Below are 19,095 nucleotides of genomic sequence, written 5' to 3' on the forward strand. Positions count from 1 at the left end.
TGACTTGGCCCGGATTTCTGGTATGGCGCAGTAAGATCACTACTGGACTGTGAACCACAAGGTCAGCAGTTCAGACCCACCAGTTGCTCCTCGGAGACCCTGTACAGGGTCACTATGAGTTGGAACTTAACAACAGCAGTTTGTTGTTGTTGTTAAGTGCCGTTGAGTTGATTCCAACCCATAACAACCCTGTATAGGGTTTCCAAGGAGTAGCTGATGAGCTTGAACCACCGATCTTACAGTTCAAATGACTTTGCTGTCTGATTCAATAGCCCACAGTGCCACACCAGGATACATGTATAGTTAGCTATATGGTGAGTGACTATGAGTTACCAATCAATGAAAGGCATGTTTCCTTGGGGATGTGCCCTGCTTGCAATATAATGGACACAAGGGAAGGACTCTCTCTCTTCTGCTGGACACAAGGGAAGGACTCTCTCTCTTCTGCTGGAGACCTGGGACTCTGTAATTGTAACCCATTACCTTAAAAATAAAATTCTCTTTATATATTGTTGTTGCTAAGCATCATGAAAGGCTTAAACCATGAATAAGGTTTCCAAGGAGCTGCTGATGAGTTTGACCAGCAGACCTAGCAGTTCAAACCGATCCTGAGGTCCAATGCTTTATCCCACAGTGCCACGCCAGGACTTCTCCCTTTATATAAACACTTAACACACTATATATATATATATATAGTGTGTTAAGTGTTTCACTGGTTTCGCTTCTCTAGGAAACTTTAGTCTAAGACACATGGTATTGAGAGGGTGGGGTTCTAGAGAAACAAAATCACAAAGATGAGTTTTCTAAATTGGTCTGAATAATTTTAAAGGCACTGATATAGGGTGGAGGCATATATGACCTCCACTTCATGGGAATGGGCTAATTTTGAGTTAGGTCTTTCCCTTTTGTGTAATCAGAAGAATTTAGACATGGTCCCCACTTGGTTTAAGCAGTTGGCTGGGCGCAGATTCATTGCAATGTCTCCAGACCTATGAAATCATGAGGTTTTTGTGGCAGCGGTAGTGGTGGTGTGCCATGGAGCCAGTTCTGACTCATAGAGACCCTGCACAGGGTTTCAGAGACTGTAAATCTTTATGGGAGCAGAAAGCCTCATCTTTCTCCCACAGAATGGCTTGTAGTTTTAAACTACTGACCTTGAGGTTAGTAGCAGACTCATAATCAAAGAAGGGGCACATGGTAAAATACTAAAGCAGAGAGGAGAGCAGAAGCTTCTGGAGTTGCCTGGAGCCAATGACAGGATGGATAAAGATGGCTGATACTGGGCCTGGGTCTCCTGGAAGCCATCCTGCCAGACACCAAAGGCCATATGTGTATGAATGGGGTTAGTTCAAGGTAGAGGTAAAGACGGAACGTCAGTGTTTAAAGGTTTATGTATTTGAATGCCTTTTGGATATTGGTTTCTCCTGCCTATTACTGTAAAATAAACATACATGTGTGAAAAAAAAAATACTGGGAATTAAGATTACAGAGAATTTGTAAACCCACCACCATCCCATACTTGATTGAATTTGCTGAAAGAGGAGCTAGAATTTGCCCAGAAGAAAATAGGCTTCATGGTTTAAGCCTTTGCAGAGTATGGGGCTTTAGGTGAAATCCTGACCCCACTCAGGGTATTTGAAAAGACATGCAGACAAACCCAGAACTGCTGAGAGAACAGGAGCTTCATGACTGAAAGAAAACAGAGGAAAAAAAAGTGGACAGTTCGGTGTTTTGAGTTTCTGAGACATCAAGGTAAGGAAAGTTGATCCATCAGAGAAAATCCCCTTTACACTGCAAAGTCGTTTGGCTGCAAGGCCAGTGGTTCAAGCTTACCAGCTGCTCCTGGAAACCATATACAGGGCCGCTATGGGTCAGAATCGACTCAATAGTACTTAACAACAACAAGGACAGTATATTACTAGGATAAAATCTTTCTCAACTAAAAATGATAAGATCAAATCATATACACCCAACTTTATGAAAATATTTTACTAGTTCAAACACAGAATGCAAATCCTATGCCTTTATACACCACTGTTTTGTCAATGATTCATACTATAAATAAAAATTATAGAGTTCTTAATTTTATAAAATCTCCTAAGGGGTAATTTCAAAGAACAAAATACAAATACTTACCTGAAAACAGGAATCCCCACAACAGAGTAAATATCATTCAGGTGTATAAAGATCTGTTAGAACAGAATAAAAATGTGCATATACCAAATTATTTGAAAGCTTAAATTTTGAACCTATATGTACCTATTCATGGAAAAATTGGAACTGAAAGATAATGGAAGCTTTCCACAAATTTTTTGAAGCCCCAGCACTCATACAACTATATTTAGTAACATATTCCAAGCACTTATTTATCATATCTAGAAAAGTGGATTTTCATCAAGAAAAGAATTATCTGAGGTGAACTACATTAAGTCAATTTAATTATTTGATTGATAAGTCACAGGTAATCTATTTTTTAATCACCTATTTTAACAAAATCATTCATTGTGTTAATTCTTTTCTATGTATAATTACACTATAGATGTGATACATTAATTAACCTTATCTATACATATTAAATGGTATTAAGAATAGCTTCACCCTGTATAAAATTTCTTTGCGCATGTTTTCCTACCAATTTCACAGAACAAAATTTAACTTTTCTTTTGTTGATTGTTAGCCACAAATTTTACTATATTAGTAATACAATTTTATTTTCAGTTAATTATTTTTATTAATAGTAGCTATATTAATTGTGGTAAATGGCTGATAGAAATTAAATTAATGATATTTTTTCACATACTAGCTAATCTCTGAGTTTTATTCTGAGAGAGAGAGATGGAACCAGGGGAGGTAGGGAGGAGGAAATCAGGAGAAGATATTAGAACTTGAACACCCTCATACCAAAATATTCTTGGGATCAAAATGCTTTATCTGAAAGCAACAAAGCTGTTAACACTGCAAGTGGAAAGGGAAGTGATGAAGCAGAGGTAATGGACCAGGCTTGTTTTCATAAATCTTCATATTGTTTTACTTAATACCACAGATATGCATTATTTTCTAAAAACTGAAAAGCATCACATATAAAACTAAATAATACATAATGTCCTGATTTATTTGACCAGTTATTGCTCCATTAAAAGGTAGAAAGCAACAAATCATTTTGTGAATAAATCATAAAAATGATTAAAACCTGTCAAACTTATGAAATGGTTTTCAAAAACAGAAAATCATTTTTAAAGCTAGCATTCACCCCTCTTCATGTTTTACTTTGATGCCATTATAAAAGTAGGAAAAACTCATTAAAATAATCCAGAAAGACACAGAAAAAGAAGGAAAAAAACAAACCAAAACAACAACCTATAACCCCATAACCCAAGCCAAGCTACTGTTACAAGGGTACTGAATGTTTTTGTTGGTGTTTCTTATTACAGATGGTGTAGGGATTTACTATGGATTATTGTAAAGCCACCATCTTTGCAGCCTTATGATAAATGTGTTTCTTTTCTTCAACTATGACTAAGCAGCTCCATTCCAAAATGCTGCATTTAGATAAGACATTTTCACAGTGAAGATTATGAGACAAAGCTATTTGCATTATTCTACTGCTAAAGAGAAAACAGACTTTTGGATCCACATATATAGATGTTTAAAAAATCCAGAGTCAAAAGTACAACAAGCACTGATAGTGTCTTTATAGAATATGATAATATATTCTTTGTTGTTGTTATGTGATATCGTGTTCAGACTCATCATAGTGACCCTGCATAGGGTCTCCAAGGAGCAGCTGGTGGGGCTGAACTGTTAACCTGCGGTTCATAGTCCAGTGTTGATCCACAGCGCCATACCAGGAGTCATAAGCATATGAAATAAAACAAAAATTCCTTACCTCTAAATCTGGATTCCTTAAATCTGCTTTCCATCCAAACTGTTTCATAAGAGCAATTCCAATTACTCTCCCTACTTCCTGGAAAAGTAGGAATGGAAAAGATAAAAATAATACATAAAAATATTAATCTTAAAAAGAAGCAAAAATAAGGGAAGTCAACTCAGACAATCAGATGGTAATTCAGAGTTGCAATATTACACTATTACACTAAAGGCAATAAGGCTGCACTGTACCTCCTCACCGCCCCAAACATATTCCATGGCAATGTGGAATATCCATTCATGTATCATCTCTATTATAATTAATTTTAGTTACACAAAATAACCAGACTTGACTTTTAAGAAATGGATTCAATCTGAAAGAACTGCTTCAGTTATTGCAATCTTGTAAGTCAAAAGCAAAAAACAAAAACGGGATCAGTAGCATTATGCACAAATTTTAGGGTCTTTCTATTTTAAGGCTGGTTAAAGGTCTCTCTGTGCCCTTTACATCACTGAGTTTTGTGAAGGGCTAATCAAAAACGTTTTTGATGCTAACTTTTTTGTGGTGCTTGCTCTCCCTTAGATTCTTGAGGCCTTTAGTTGTTTGTGCATTGGTAGTCATGGGTCCCCACTACAATCACACACAGAGGACCTGAACAGAGTAGCCATTCAATAAGGACACAACTGAAGTGAACGGAAATGCTACAAAGCCTAGAACCGTGATACTGCGCCTGCTGTTGTTAAGTGAGTGCTGTCAAGTCGATTGCAACTCATAGAAATCCTACTGTATAAGGTTTCTGAGACTATAAACCTCTGAGGGAGCAGAAGAGCCTCATCTTTCTCCCACGAAGCAGCTGGTGGACTTGAACTGTCAACTGTGTGATTCATAGTCCAGTGCTTATCTTACAAAGCCACTGCACTTCCTGACCAAGATATTATTAGGGTCTTCAAATGCAAAGACTTCTATGAGTTTAAGGTAACTTATCAGGAAGAAATTAAGAAGCCATTCCTTTGAATGACATATCATTTCTCTCAAACATCTAAAGTAAAGAAGAAAAATGAATTTTTAAAGGTATTGAATTATATGAGATTAGGCCTAGTTATCATGTTGTTGTTATTAAGTGCCGTTGAGTTGATTCCAACCCATAGCAACCCTGTATAGGGTTTCCAAGGAGCAGCTGGTGAGTTAAACCACCAACCTTGCAGTTCCAACGACTTTGCAGTCTGACGCATTAGGCCACAGAGCCACACCAGGACTCGTTATTATCTTAGTCTACTTAAACCGTTCCCTGAGAGACTTTTATTTCATCTTAAACCTATAGAGAAAGTACTCCTTTTTTAAGAAATAGGAACCCACTTTGGGAGGTGAACATACCTGTGTTGAAAAGGTCTTTCCAACAGTCCCACTGCAGCGACAAGACACTCTGAAAGTTAAGTCTTTCCGGTTCTGACCAACAGTTGCTTTTTCTACATCATTCTGAAACTGATCTTGAGAATTTTCTCTTTTAGTGTAAAACTCTTCCTGCTCCAGTGTTTCTTCTCTTATTTGTTTTTCCAGCAGGCAGTCCCTACCTTCTTGCAGCTCTTGAATTTGTTCTGTTTTTAATTTTTTAGCAACGATAATTTCATTTTCTTTCACTTTTCTTTTTAGTAGGTTAGAACTTCCTTGAGAAAGTTTCTCATTTTTTACATCAAGTTCAAGAAGACTTTTCCAAACTGAAATGCCATTCAACCAACTTCCTGGATCATCAATTATAAGTCTTTGTAGTTCATTAAACATTTTTCCTAAATAAATAACATCTCAGTTTATTCTGTATCGGATTTTAAACACAATCTATTACATTTACCCCCTGAATTCCATTAACTTTACTTTTTAAAAGTAACTTTTATTAAATTGCTATTGTAAGAAGTAGTTGACCTTAATATGAAATTTATATAGTTTATAAGACATTTCTAAAATAAAACTCATTCTTGTAATGTATGTTGTTGTTAAGTGCCATCAAGTCAGTTCTGACTCATACAAACTCTGTATAGGGTTTCCGAGGTGGATTCGAACCACCAACAATGTGGTTAGTAGTCCAGTGCCTATCTTACAGTGCCACACCACCAAAACTGCTATTTTTCCTTTTGGGATGTATGACCTAAAACAATTAAATTCCTAGAAATGAATGAAACTTGCTTTGTATACCACTTCCACTGGCCCTTCCACTCCAGCCATATAGACGTTCCTACACCAGGCACACTCCTAACTCGGGCCTTGAAACTCACTGTTCCTTCTTGCCCAGAACGCACTTCCAGATACCAGAATGGTTTAGTCCCTCTCCTCCTTAGTCCTCATTCAGGGGGATCTCCTGATCACTCAATTCAAAGCACACACCTTGTCATCAATGGCAAATCTTCTAGCCCTTTCCTTTTATTTCAAATCCACAGTATTAACTCCCAACTGACATATTGCATTTTATAAGTTTCTCTTGTTTGTTACTAATCTCACTAATATAGCCCATGAGGTCAGGGATGGTTAAATATTGTTTTCACTGGTGTGTCCTAGTGTTTAGAAGAAAGCCTTACATATGGTAGGCATTCAATAGATATTTGTAGAATGAATGAATGAGAAATGAATTCATTTCTCTAGGCTACAAATATTTTAATACAATTATTTAAGAACTAGAAATGTTTAGGTAGGCATTGTGTTTATTATGCCAAATCACACTGAGATTGGTAAAAAGCTTGACAAAATCTCCATAGGAGGATATATAGCTTAAAATATTAAAGAATCTTAAGGAATTCAGAGTAAAAAAATACTATGGAATACATTTAAAATTTTTTAATTCCTATAGAATTATCAGACAATATTTTAGCAAGATCCTTATCTTATGATTATATATATCTCCATATGTATAGCGCTAGTAGTGGTTACAAATCGGGCTGTGAACTGCAAGGTCAGCAGTTCGAAACTAACAGCTGTTCCGTGGGAGAAAGATGAGACTTTCTGCTCCTGTAAAGATTTACAGCCTCGGAAACCTTGTACAGAGTCACTATGAGTTGGAATCAACTCCACAGCACATAACCAACACCACCAGAGTGAAATAATGTTGATCCTGCTTATAAAAATTACATTTAAAAATAGAATAATTAAGTTAAAAAAAGAGAATAAATCACAAACCTAGAGCTCAAAAATAGAGTAACTGAAACTTGGGACTATTTCATTTTAAACTGTACAATATTAGCTTATATCTTAAAATAAGTTTTCATAGGGAAACACTTCGGATATAAAGCCCATTAAAAATTTAGAGATTACCAGCATGCTCAACATAGTTTAATCATTTCTGATGAGCCAGGTCCATCAAGCGTAATTATTGTGATTCCATAAAGATGAGTGTACAATACTGGGATGAAATAACATTGACCCCATGGTATAAAACCTTGGGATTCACTTCAAACAATATTTTCCTGCCCTGCCTTGATTTCTTGCCATCTGTATCTTTCTTTAATTAACTACAGACAATACAATTGTACAAAATGAGCAATCAAACTGAAGGTCAAGGCAATTTCCTCTTGCAGTGTCTGACACATCTTCACTGTTTTTATCAAGCTTTTAAAATTACTTTAGTAGAATAACTAAAATTAGGGATTGAACAGACTTTCCTAAAAGCTCTTTCAGCTTTAACAGTTTGTAAATGGAAATAAATATATTCAAAACATTTGTTGTTGTTAAGTGCCATAGAGTTGGTTCTGACTCCTCAAAACATTTAAGGTCCCAGAAATATGAAATTTTACTATTCAGCATTTCCCCAATTATATCATTTATCAACTAAAGGTGAGTGCTTGACCAATTTATTAAACTAATGCATTGCATTATACATGCTTCAAAGTCCATATAAGTGACCATACATATCTCTAGAGAAGATAACTAGCCATAAAAATTGTGGCTTAGGACACTTGAGTTTCTAGAGACAGAAATCAGATTGCAAAGAGGGGAGCCAGACTCTAATTACTACAATTAGGTGATAATTAATATTAAGAAAATACAGTAAAATGAAGAAAACACACGACTAATGATCCACAGGCATGAGTAAATTTTATAAATGTGAAATGATTAAACATCAACTATCGAAAAGAAAATTATGGAGTACAGTATGTTGTTGTTGTTAAGTGCCGTCAAGTCGGGTCTGATCCACAGCTACCCTGTATAGGACTTCCAAGAAGCAGCTGGTGAGCTTGAACCACCAATCTTGCAGTTCAAACGGTTTTGCAGTCTGGTGCATTAACCCACAGCGCCACACCAGGACTCCGATATATCATGTTATAAAAGCAATAGGCACACACCATACCTTTACTTACAGAAGAGACACTAACTGGAAACTGTTTTTTAATCAGCAAAAATAATCTTTCTGCAGATTTTAACTTCTTCAGCATATTCAAATCAGAGCAGGTGTTAAAAAAAACCTTTCCTGGAATATATTCAACCTAGAGATAGAAAGGAAAATAGATATTGTGATCCAGTATCTGAGTTACAATCATCTCTTAATTTTCCCCTTAAGCTGATTATTATCTAGGTTATCAACAATAAAATGCCATTTCTTAAGTAAGTACTATTTGCCCGGCATGTATTAGGCAGCACAAATTTTTCCTCATTCTTATAATAACCCAGTAACGTAGTTTATGGAAACATGGTGGCTCTGTAATATAAGCACTGGACTGCTACCCACAAGGTTGGCGGTTCAAGCCTATCAGCAATTTCAGGAGAGAACAATGAGACTTTCTGCTCCAACAAAGATTTACACCTTGAAAACCCTACATGGGGTTGCCATGAATTGGAACCAGCTGTAACGCACTTGCCACAGAAAACCATATGGAGCACTCTGACACACACGAGGTCACCATGAGTCAGAGCTGACAGGACAGTAACTGTTTTTTGTTTTTACGGTAGTTTATTCATCCCCAATTTACTGATTAGGGAGCTAAGGGTCGCACAAGTTAAATAGCTTATATTAGACTACATAGTGATTAAGAATCATACTTTTTTAATGTTATGCTACCTTTTTTAAAGTCCATATACACACAGACATACCTGTGTGTACACATATTCAAAAAGTTTGTGGAAAAATTCTGTATCATTAATTCTGTTCTTCCACAAACTTTTCAGGGTTTCTTCATATTGCCAAAAAAAATAGAAAATACTCAATAATTTTATTACCAAACTTTAAATACTATTAAAACTGGGCAAAGGAAAGGCATAATACAGGGAGCTTCAAAAGTTCATGGAAAAATTTCATGAGCTTTTAATTCCATTTTCCATGAACTTTTTGAAGCCCCCTCGTACATAGGACAAATTAGGTCAGCATTCTACAGTTAATATTATCAGTGAATATTTATTAAGCACCTATCTTGTGGTTTACCAGGAAGCATATATACTTCCTAAAGATGAATAATAGTGTAACAGGCTTACACATTACAGTGTACAATGTATAAGGCAATAACTTAAACTCAGAAAAGAAAAGAAAACAGTTAATATTATAACACAATGATAAGTTGTAGGTACAGTATGTAACATTGAATACAGAAACCCACATTGGTAGAAGTCTTGGGGGGAAATTCTGTAAGATTTGGGATGAGGGAGTCTAACAAAAGAACAAGGGCAAGATTCATTGGTCATAGTGAAAACCAAACTTAAATAAACTGTAAGTTACCATGGAAACCTTTACTGTTTTATACAGATTGATAAGTGTCAGGTGGGTAGGTGGTGAAGGAGCTTAGGCCAGCCTGATAAATGGTCCTGAAATTCTGAGTACCACAGATGGTAATAGTCACCCATTACAGACTTTTGATGAAAACAGTGGCTGCACTGAATTAGCTGGCAGAAAAATTACTTTGGAAAAGGTATAAAGGGCTGAGCGTAGAATACGATGCTAGAAGGAGAAGTGGATTACTGAAGTAGAAATGATGAGACACTGGCTGTGGGAATGGCAAATGGATAGTAACAAGAAGTATATATCAAATAGAAGCAGCTTTGGAAACAGGATGGATATGGGCTATAAAACAGGGAAGAAAAGAAAATATAAAGACCCCTCATATGGGGGTTGAAGGCGCTCTGGTAGCAGAGTGGTTACGAATTGGGCTGCGAACCGCAAGGTCAACAGTTCGAAACTACCAGCTGTTCCGCAGGAGAAAGATGAAACTTTCTGCTCCCGTCAAGATTTATAGCCTCGGAAACCCTATACAGGGTCGCTATGAATCGGAACTGACTCCACGGCACATAACCAACCAACCATACGGCGGTTGAATGAGATGTGGCAAATAGGGCTCAAAGACAATGGAACCCTAAGCTTTTCTGGGTCAACCTAAATGTGGTACCATGAATTTACTTGACAGGGCTTTTCTATCCAAAGTCTTCTTAACTCCCACCAAATGACTGAGTTGTTATTGTTAAGTACTGTTGAGTCGGTTCTAACCCATAGCAACCCTGTATAGGGTTTCTGAGCAGCTGGTGACCTTGAACCGTCAACCTTGCAGTTCAAATAGCTTTGCAGTCTGGCACATTATGGGACCATGCAAATAGAGTGTACAGGACTCTAAAACTGGGATTGGTTAGTTTTGCCATCCTGCTAGGCTTAAAAGAAGTTGTATCAGTAGTAGAAACAGATGATCTCAGGACAACCAAGACAGTAGAGCTATGAGTGGAGCATGAAATCCCTGAAAAAAGTGTTGAAAGCAGAAGCGGCAACATGGAGACAGAACACCTATGGGCTTCCCGATTAATGAACTGAATAAAGCTGAGTGCCGATGACTAGCATGCAGAATGTGTCCTTTGGTAATTTACACACTTGATAAGGAGCTTTGTAGCATTTGCCAAAGCAGAGCAGAGACCAATGGGCCACCTGGCTGAGAGGCTGAAGACAAGAGCAAGGCATGCCTACAGAACTGCAGAGGAGAAGCTTTCCTGACTAGAGAACTGCTTCATCCTGAGTTGTTTCTGATCCTAAATTGTACCCTGCTCACTTCCCTAAAAAAAACAAAAAAACAAAACAAAACAAACCCCAAAAAACAATAATCACAAGTACTGTCAATGAATTGTGTGATCAATGAAATGGATTATCAAACACAGATGTGAAGCAGAGAGTGCGGTGGGAGGGATGATCGGTGTCAGAACAAGATAAAGAAGGCTGTTGGATGGAGTCATATCTGACCTCTGCCTCATAGAAATCCCCTTGTGAAGCCACAGGAAGTCAGGCATGCCCTCCATGTCCGTTTTTACACCAACCCTCCTAAGTTCAGGATGGATGTGGATGGCCCTGAAATTTTCCTTCTCCTGCAGGGGTCATGGATTGAGACATCATCTAGAATAGAGGCACCATGGAATTTGGGATATTGTATGTGTTTAGGCAGGTCTCATTCAGTGGAAACTTGAAGTCCCAACAGTTTTTTGATGCTACCAATTCAGGTTGATAAAGGAGAATTTGGTTTAAGGAAATCCCAACTTGCACTACAATACCAGGGTTGATTCCAAAGAGCTACTTGTTGTTGCTGTTGCTAAGTGCCATCGAGTCAGTTTCAACACCCAGCGACCCGGTATAGGGTTTCCAAAGAGCAGATGGCGAGCTTGAACTGTTCAAACCGACTTTGCAGTCCAGCACATTAGCCCACAGAGACACAACAGCTACTGAATGGACTCAAAGACTAAAGACCAGAAGAGTTGTGGGATGAACCAAGAACATCATACAGGAAGAAAGCAAAAGGTCAGTAAGAAGACAAGAAAGAAGGAAAAGACCAAAATGGATGCCAGAAGAGATGCCAAAACTTGATCTACAACGTAGAGATGCTAAACCAAATGGAAAAAGTGAGGAGGTACCTGAGCTGAACAGAAATATTCAAAGGTCAGCTCATGAAGACAAAGTCAAATATTATAATGAAATGTGCAAAGACTTAAAATTAGAAAACCAAAAGTTAAGAACACATTCAACATTTCTGAAGCTGAGGAAACTGAAGAAAAAATTCAAAACTCGACTTGCAATATTGAAGGATTCTATAGGTAAAATACTGAATGATGCCAAAAGCATCAAAAGAAGATGGAAAGAATACAGAGTCAAGGTTAATGTTAAACATTTCAAGAGGTAGCATATGATCATGAGTCAATGATCCTGAAGACAGAAGGACAAGATGCACAGAAGGTACTGGCAAAAAAAGGCACCAGGAATAGATGGAATACAAATTGAAATCTTTCAACAAACTGATGCAGCACTGGAGGCACACACTCATCTATGTCAAGAAATTTAGAAGACAATTACCTGGTCAACTGACTGGAAGAGATCCGTATTTGTGCCCATTCTAAAGAGAGGTGACCTAACAGAATGCAGAAATCACCGGACTATATCACTGATATTCCATGTGAGTTAAGTTTTACTATAGGTAAAACAAAAATAGCTGCAACCATATATTTACAGAGAACTTTCAGAGGTTTAAGCCAGATTTAGAAGAGGATGTGGAATGAAGGATATCACTGCTGATGTGAGATGAATCTTGGTTGAAAGTGGAGAATACTAGAAAGATGTTTATCTGTGCTTTATTGACTATGAAAAAGCTTTCGATTGTGTGGATCATGAAAAATATGGACAACACTGCAAAGTATGAGTATTCCTGAACACTTAATTGTGCTCATGAGGAACCTGCACATAGATCAAGAGGTAGTTGTTTGAACAGAACAAGGGAACACAGAAGAATTTAAATTTAGGAAAGGTGTGTGCCAGGATTGCGTTCTTTCACCATACTTATTTAATCTATATGCTACACAAATAATCCAATAAACTGGATTATACGAAGAAAAACACGGCATCAGGAATGGAGAAAGACTCATTTAACAACCTGTGATATGCAGATGATACAACCTTGCTTACTGAGAGCAAAGAGGACTTAGAATACTGACTGATGAAGATCAAAGACCACAGCGTTCAGTATGGACTGCATCTCAATGTAAAGAAAAAAAATTCTCACCACTGGACCAGTAAACAACATCCATATAAATGGAAAAAATAATGAAATAATCAAAGACTTAATTTTATTCAGATCAACCACCAACACTCAGGGAAACAATAGTCATGATTTTAAATGACGTATTGCATTGTGGCGCTGTGGGTTAATGCGCTACATGGCATGTTCATTTTGAACCACAAAGTCGGTGGTTCATGTTCACCAGATGCTCCTTGGCAACCCTATACTGGGTCGCTATGAGTCGAAACAGACTATATGGCATTTAACAACAACACTGCATTAGGCAAATCTACTGCATACAATCTCTTTAAAGTGTTGAAGAACAAAGATGTCAGCTTGAGGACTAAGGTGCACCTGACTCAAGCCATGGTATTTTCAATAACCTCATATGCATGTGAAAGCTGGACAGTGAATAAGGAAGACCGTAGAAGAATTGATGTATTTGAGTTATGGTGTTGGAGGAGAATACCGAAAGTGCCATGGGCTGCCAAAAGAACAAACAGATCTGTGCTGGAAGAAGTACAGCCACAGTGCTTCTTGGAATTCTGGATGGCAAAACTGTCTATCATACTTTGGACATATTATCCTGAAGAAGGATAACATGTTTGATAAAATGGAGGGTAGAAGAAAAAAAGGAAGCCCCCCAGTGAGATGGATTGGCACAATAGCAGCACCCATGGGCTCAGGTGTAGCAGCGATGGTGAGGTTGGCCCAGGACCTGGCAGTGCTTCATTCTATTATGCACAGGGTTGCTATGAGTTGGTACCAACTCGATGGCACCTAACCACCACAACAATAATCACATCCAACTACAACGCATAGGGAGAAATGTACCATCTTAGAATATTTTATCCTAATATTTGCTACTTGAAATTATTTCTATACACAAACTCTTTTTTTCCTTTGGAATAAATATAACCATGTGTCTAAAGCCAGCAAGTTCTGTCTAACACTTCCAAGGTCTAACAGCCTATCTGAACAGTTAATATTTTGCCTTTTCTTTTTAAAAGTCTTAGACTTAAATCTAGGTTAAAATGTACAATGATATTGAGAGGTACCAAAGTTCTCCTAACTCCATAGATGATGCCATTTAGCTTGAGAACTAATCTTAAAGTGAAGGGTTAAGGCAATGCGTGAGCTTATTTTGGTTCATTTTAAAAGAGAATTCAAAAACACCTATTATTTAAAATAAGTTTAAAAATGGCAACCTAAAGGAAAAATAGAAAATACTGAAAAAATCAAGCTTACACAGTCCTCCCATTAAGTAACTATGAAATAACTCACTTATCTACTTTGCACTATACCCCTAACTTTCATGGTCCCATTTAACAACTAAAAACTGGCTTACCTATTAAGGATATGGAATAACAGATTTTGGTATGTGGGTTTACAAGACGTATTAATTGAAAGGGCCTTGCTGGTTAGCAACAATAAATTCAATCCTATCTTAAAAACAACAGTTTCCATCATTCTTACAACAAATTGTTGTTGCTGTTGTTAGGTGACATCAAATCGGTATCAACTCATAGCTACCCTATGCACAACAGAACAGAACTGCCCAGTCCTGCAGCAACCTCTCAACTGTTGCTATGCCTGAGCCCATCTGTGCCAATCCATCTCATTGGGGGTCTTCCTTTTTATCCCCCAACCATCCACTTTACCAAACATGATATCCTTCTCCAGTGACTGGTACCTCCAGTGTGAGACAAAGTGTGGGTATCTTGGCTTCCAAGGAGCACTCTCACTATACTTCTTGCAAAACAGATAAGCAGTTTTAATATTCTCCTTCAACACCATAACTCAAATGCATCAATTCTTCTACAGTCTTACATAGTCACTGTTTAACTTTCGTATGAATATTAAATTAATGAAAATACCATGGCTAAGGTCAGGTGCATCTTAGTCCTCAAACTGACTTCCTTGCATACAACAAATAGCAATAATCAATACATTAATCACTGTTATAAAATAAAACCTCATTTTCCTAATCTATTTCTCCAAAGCCTGAGTGAAAATAATTATATAGAGAGAGAGGTTCCTGGGTATTTTTAAATATCACAAACATACATACTCAGGAACCTAACCAACTTTGCTCTACCACTATCAGGGAAGGGAGAAACACAAATCTGGTGAAGCTGTAGATCTTTTCCTCCCCTCCCCTCCCCTCAAAAACAAAAACCAGAAGACAGCGATATACTATAGAAACTACAGTAGTGCTGTCCAACAAAAATCTTCTGTTATGAAAGAAATGTTGTATGAGGGGGCTTCAAAAAGTTTGTCAAAAAATTCCATTATCTTTTCATTCTAGTTTTCCATAAACATTTGGAAGCCCCCTTGTATAATTTGTACAGGTTAGTAATCATTAACTACATGTGGGTTCTGAACACTTGAAATGTGATAAATGTACCTGAGAGTGTCATTTTTAATTTAATTTTACCCAATTCTAATTAATTTCTACTGAAATACATTCATGTGGGTAGTGGCTACCCTACTGGATAGCACAGCTCTAGACTACGGGTAGAGTTAGTCTTGGGGTGTTAAACAACGGTGTTCACATTTTTAAAAACCAAAACCAACTCCACTGCTTCTGAGTAGATTCTGAGTCACAGCGACCCTGGAGGACAGAGTAGATGTGCCCCCAAAGGTTTCTGAGGCTATAAATCTTTATGGAAGCAGATTGCCTCATGTTTTTCCCGAGGAGATGCTGGTGGGTTCAAACTGCAGACCTTTTAGTTAGCAGTCACTGACACCGCCAGAATTTCTTGTTCATTTTTAAAGGAATGTAAAAACAAACTACAAAATGTAACAAAAGAAGAATATGTGACCATACGTTAACACCAAAGTCTAAAGTATTTACTAACTGGCTCCTTATGGAAAACATTTACCAGCCTCTGCTCTAAACTATGGGACAAATAAGTCAGTTTTTGTTTTGTTTTGACCTTTTTTATTAAGAAATTAAGTGTATGTTTGCAGATCAGATTATGAGTTTCACACTCAACATATCAGACACTTCAATTCATCTCAATGACTGCCATCCCCTCAATGTAACATCATTTAACCCACTTTCCTTGCTGCGGTTCCCATTTCCATTCTTCCTTCTTTCCCAACCCTTCCAAATGTGTCCTTAGGTAAATGCTGCCCTTCTGATCTCAAATGGCTGACAATTCTACGGTATGCATACTTCACTAGTGTGTTGCTCCCCTATATACCTACCTATTGCTTGGCTGAAACTAAGAAACTACACATGGGGAAATAAGAGAGACAGAGACAAAGCCTAGAGATTACAGAAGACAGCATATCAGTCAATTGTACCTGAGTCAAATAAACAAACTGAAAAACAAACAAGACATTTATGAGGCAAGTTGAAATCTGAACACTGACTTATATTTGCTAATAATGGATTATTAATTTTTACATGTGAGAATGGTACTGTGGTTTATGGTTTATATTGAGTCTTTATATATGAAATATATGATTTGCTTATGCTATAATATACTATTTTTTAAAGTCCTTATATTGTATACATATACAGGCAAATATTTACAGATAAATTTACAGATTTGCTTTAAAATAGTATGGAATGGAAACTGGATGAGAGAGTAAGCAGAACAGAATTTCCCATGGGTTGATGATCACTGTTGCAGAGGGGTTGATGAGCAAGCTGGGTTCATCATACTATGCTGTCTACTGTGTGACGGAATCTATGGTACATGAGATTTTCTAGTGAGAGCTGTGTGATGGAGGAAGCACCTACATCAGAGTCACTTGGCAGGGGAAAGGGCTTGCTTATTAAACACCTGGGCTTATTGGCAGGCCTGCTGAAAAGCTTTGGGGGCTGGCACCCAGGGATATGTATTTTCAACAAGCTCCCCAGGTGATTCTTAAATTGACTACAATTGGGAAAACACTGATTAGAATAATTATTTTCTAAATGCAAACAATCACTTTTGAATTAATTTGTTTTATAAATTTAGACTTAGAGCTTCTTTAACCGAGAAGCTACATGAAGTTTCTAATGGACTCTCTTGTCATTTCAAACACGATTTTTATGTATTCCTACATAATTTACTTTATGGGAATTAGCATTTATTGAATACCTACTATCTGCTAGGCACCCTAGTGTGGTGTTTTAGGATAAACACAGGACCGCAAGGTCAGCTTGAACCACAAGGTCAGTGGTTCAAACTCACCACTTGTTCCTCAGAAACCCTATACTGGGTGTGAGTCAGAACCGACCTGATGACACTTAACAACAACATGCTGCATGTAGTCCAACTGTGATGCTGTAGGATAAACATTTGACTGCATGAGGTTGATGGTTCAAACCTATCAGCTGCACACTAGAAACCCTATACAGGGTGGCTATGAATCAGAACTAATTCGACACCATCAAGCAATAACAACAGCGCTCTTCCTGGGGTGGTGCTGTAGGATAAGCACTTGACTGTTAACCATGAGGCAGGCAGTTCAAACCCACCAGCTGCTCCTTGGAAACCCTATACAGGATGGCTAGGAGCTGGAACCCACTTGACAGCACTTAACAACAACGTTGCATGTAAGGAGACCTGGCAGCAAAACATGCAGTTGTTAACCAATGTTGGTGGCTCAAACCCACCCAGAAGTTCTGTAAAAGAAAAGCTTGACAATTTGCTTCCTTACATACAAGAAACATCTGCAGAGGAGTTCTATTTACAGCTCTTAAGCAGTAAATAGAGACTTGCATGTTGCTGTGTTGTTAAAAAACTGTTCAACAGAGCATTAAGATGAAAACAAACTAGGAAGAAAGGCCCGGTGGTCTGCATCAGAAAATAGGCCAGTGTAAACCCTGTGAATCACAAAAATCGGATCCGATGCCAGTCACAGATGGCACAGGACAAAACAGTGTTTCATTCACTGTGCATGGGATCCCCATGAGAGTTGAAGGCCATATGTACTATCATTATCATAAAGAGCACATCAATTCTTTAAAGTAATTAATGTCATCTGTTTTACATTCAAGAAAATGAGGCTCAGAAGTTAAAGAACTGCGCCAAAGTTAGAATCTGTTAAAGGAAGATATAAGATTTGAGCACACACCTTTTAACTCCAAAGCCCATGCAAATGTTAAGAAACTATTAAAGAAATAACCAACATCAAATTGTTCCAGGGTTGTATCCCAAGGTAACTTAGTATAGTGGTAAAGAGTGTAAACTGTGAAGCTATAGAAATTCAGATAACAAGTCTCAGCTCCACTTAGTTTCAGTTTTTTCTCTTTGTAAAGATAAAAAATGATTATTAGATAAGATTCTTTAGAGGATCAAGTCTTAAGATATACATAAAGTGACACATTTTAAATACTTACAAAATGTCACTTGCCATAGTCATTATTTCAAAAGTTCAACATTAAGATTTTTCTATATTTGAGCAAACCCAACCCAACTCACTGCCATCGAGTCAATTCCGACTCATAGCCACCCCAATCTTTATGGGAGCAAACAGTCTCAACCTTCTCCCGCTGAGGGGCTGGTGGGTTTGAACAGATGATTTTGGTGTTCACAGTCCAATGCTTATCCCAAGGCTCCTGTATTAGAGCAACTGGGTTGACATTTAAGGAGTGTATTTATTTAGATCTCATTTACAGGGATAGTGTCCCATATAAGATACAAAACTGAAGGATAAACATTCCATTCTAACAACAGCAAAAAATGGAAATAACCTCTGACTCTTAATTACTCTCACTGTCTACAGATTTTTTTTTCCTTACACAATGTAGAGTCAAAAATTATCAGCACTCCAGTTATATCAAAATTTCTGTTGGCTACAATGTCTTATCAACACTTTCCTTTCAAGGTCACTGATGTGCAGGTGTGAACGTGGACACCTGAAAACAAAATTTGGACAGATACTCAAAGGAAAGTAAATGGTTCCTTAAAAAAATTGTTACTGGTAACAAGACATGGATTCATGCCTGAGAGTAAACAACAGAGTATAGAAAAGAAATATCCTCAATCACCAACCAAGAAAAAGTTCAAAAGTCAATCACCAGCTGGAAAATTGATGCTGACAGTTCTCTGGGACTTGCAAGGCACAGTATTGGAACACTATGAGGAAAAAGGTCCAACAATCAACAGTGCTCATTACTGTGAGATGCTCACTAAGGAGCTGAAGCCTAAACTTCCTGATTAAATGAAGAGGACTGCTATCCAGGAGCATTGTGATCTTGCAGGACAATGCACGTCTTCACACCGCTGCCCACACTGTTAA

General features: G+C 37.6%; 1 protein-coding gene across 1 annotated transcript in view; it reads right to left on the bottom strand.

Moving 5' to 3' along the window:
* The window catches only part of LOC102815661 (THUMP domain-containing protein 2-like), a 68,973-nt gene that overhangs the window by 43,141 nt on the left and 6,737 nt on the right, over positions 1-19,095 (bottom strand). Inside the window, exons 2-5 of the mRNA XM_006839459.1 lie at positions 8,199-8,334; positions 5,243-5,652; positions 3,887-3,964; positions 2,137-2,189 (exon numbers count right to left, since the gene is read on the bottom strand). Coding sequence (XP_006839522.1) covers positions 2,137-2,189; positions 3,887-3,964; positions 5,243-5,652; positions 8,199-8,334 — 677 coding nt within the window. The remainder of the gene's footprint in view (positions 1-2,136; positions 2,190-3,886; positions 3,965-5,242; positions 5,653-8,198; positions 8,335-19,095) is intronic.

Source organism: Chrysochloris asiatica, unplaced genomic scaffold (assembly GCF_000296735.1).
Source record: "Chrysochloris asiatica unplaced genomic scaffold, ChrAsi1.0 scaffold00024, whole genome shotgun sequence".
Taxonomy (NCBI): Eukaryota; Metazoa; Chordata; class Mammalia; order Afrosoricida; family Chrysochloridae; genus Chrysochloris; species Chrysochloris asiatica.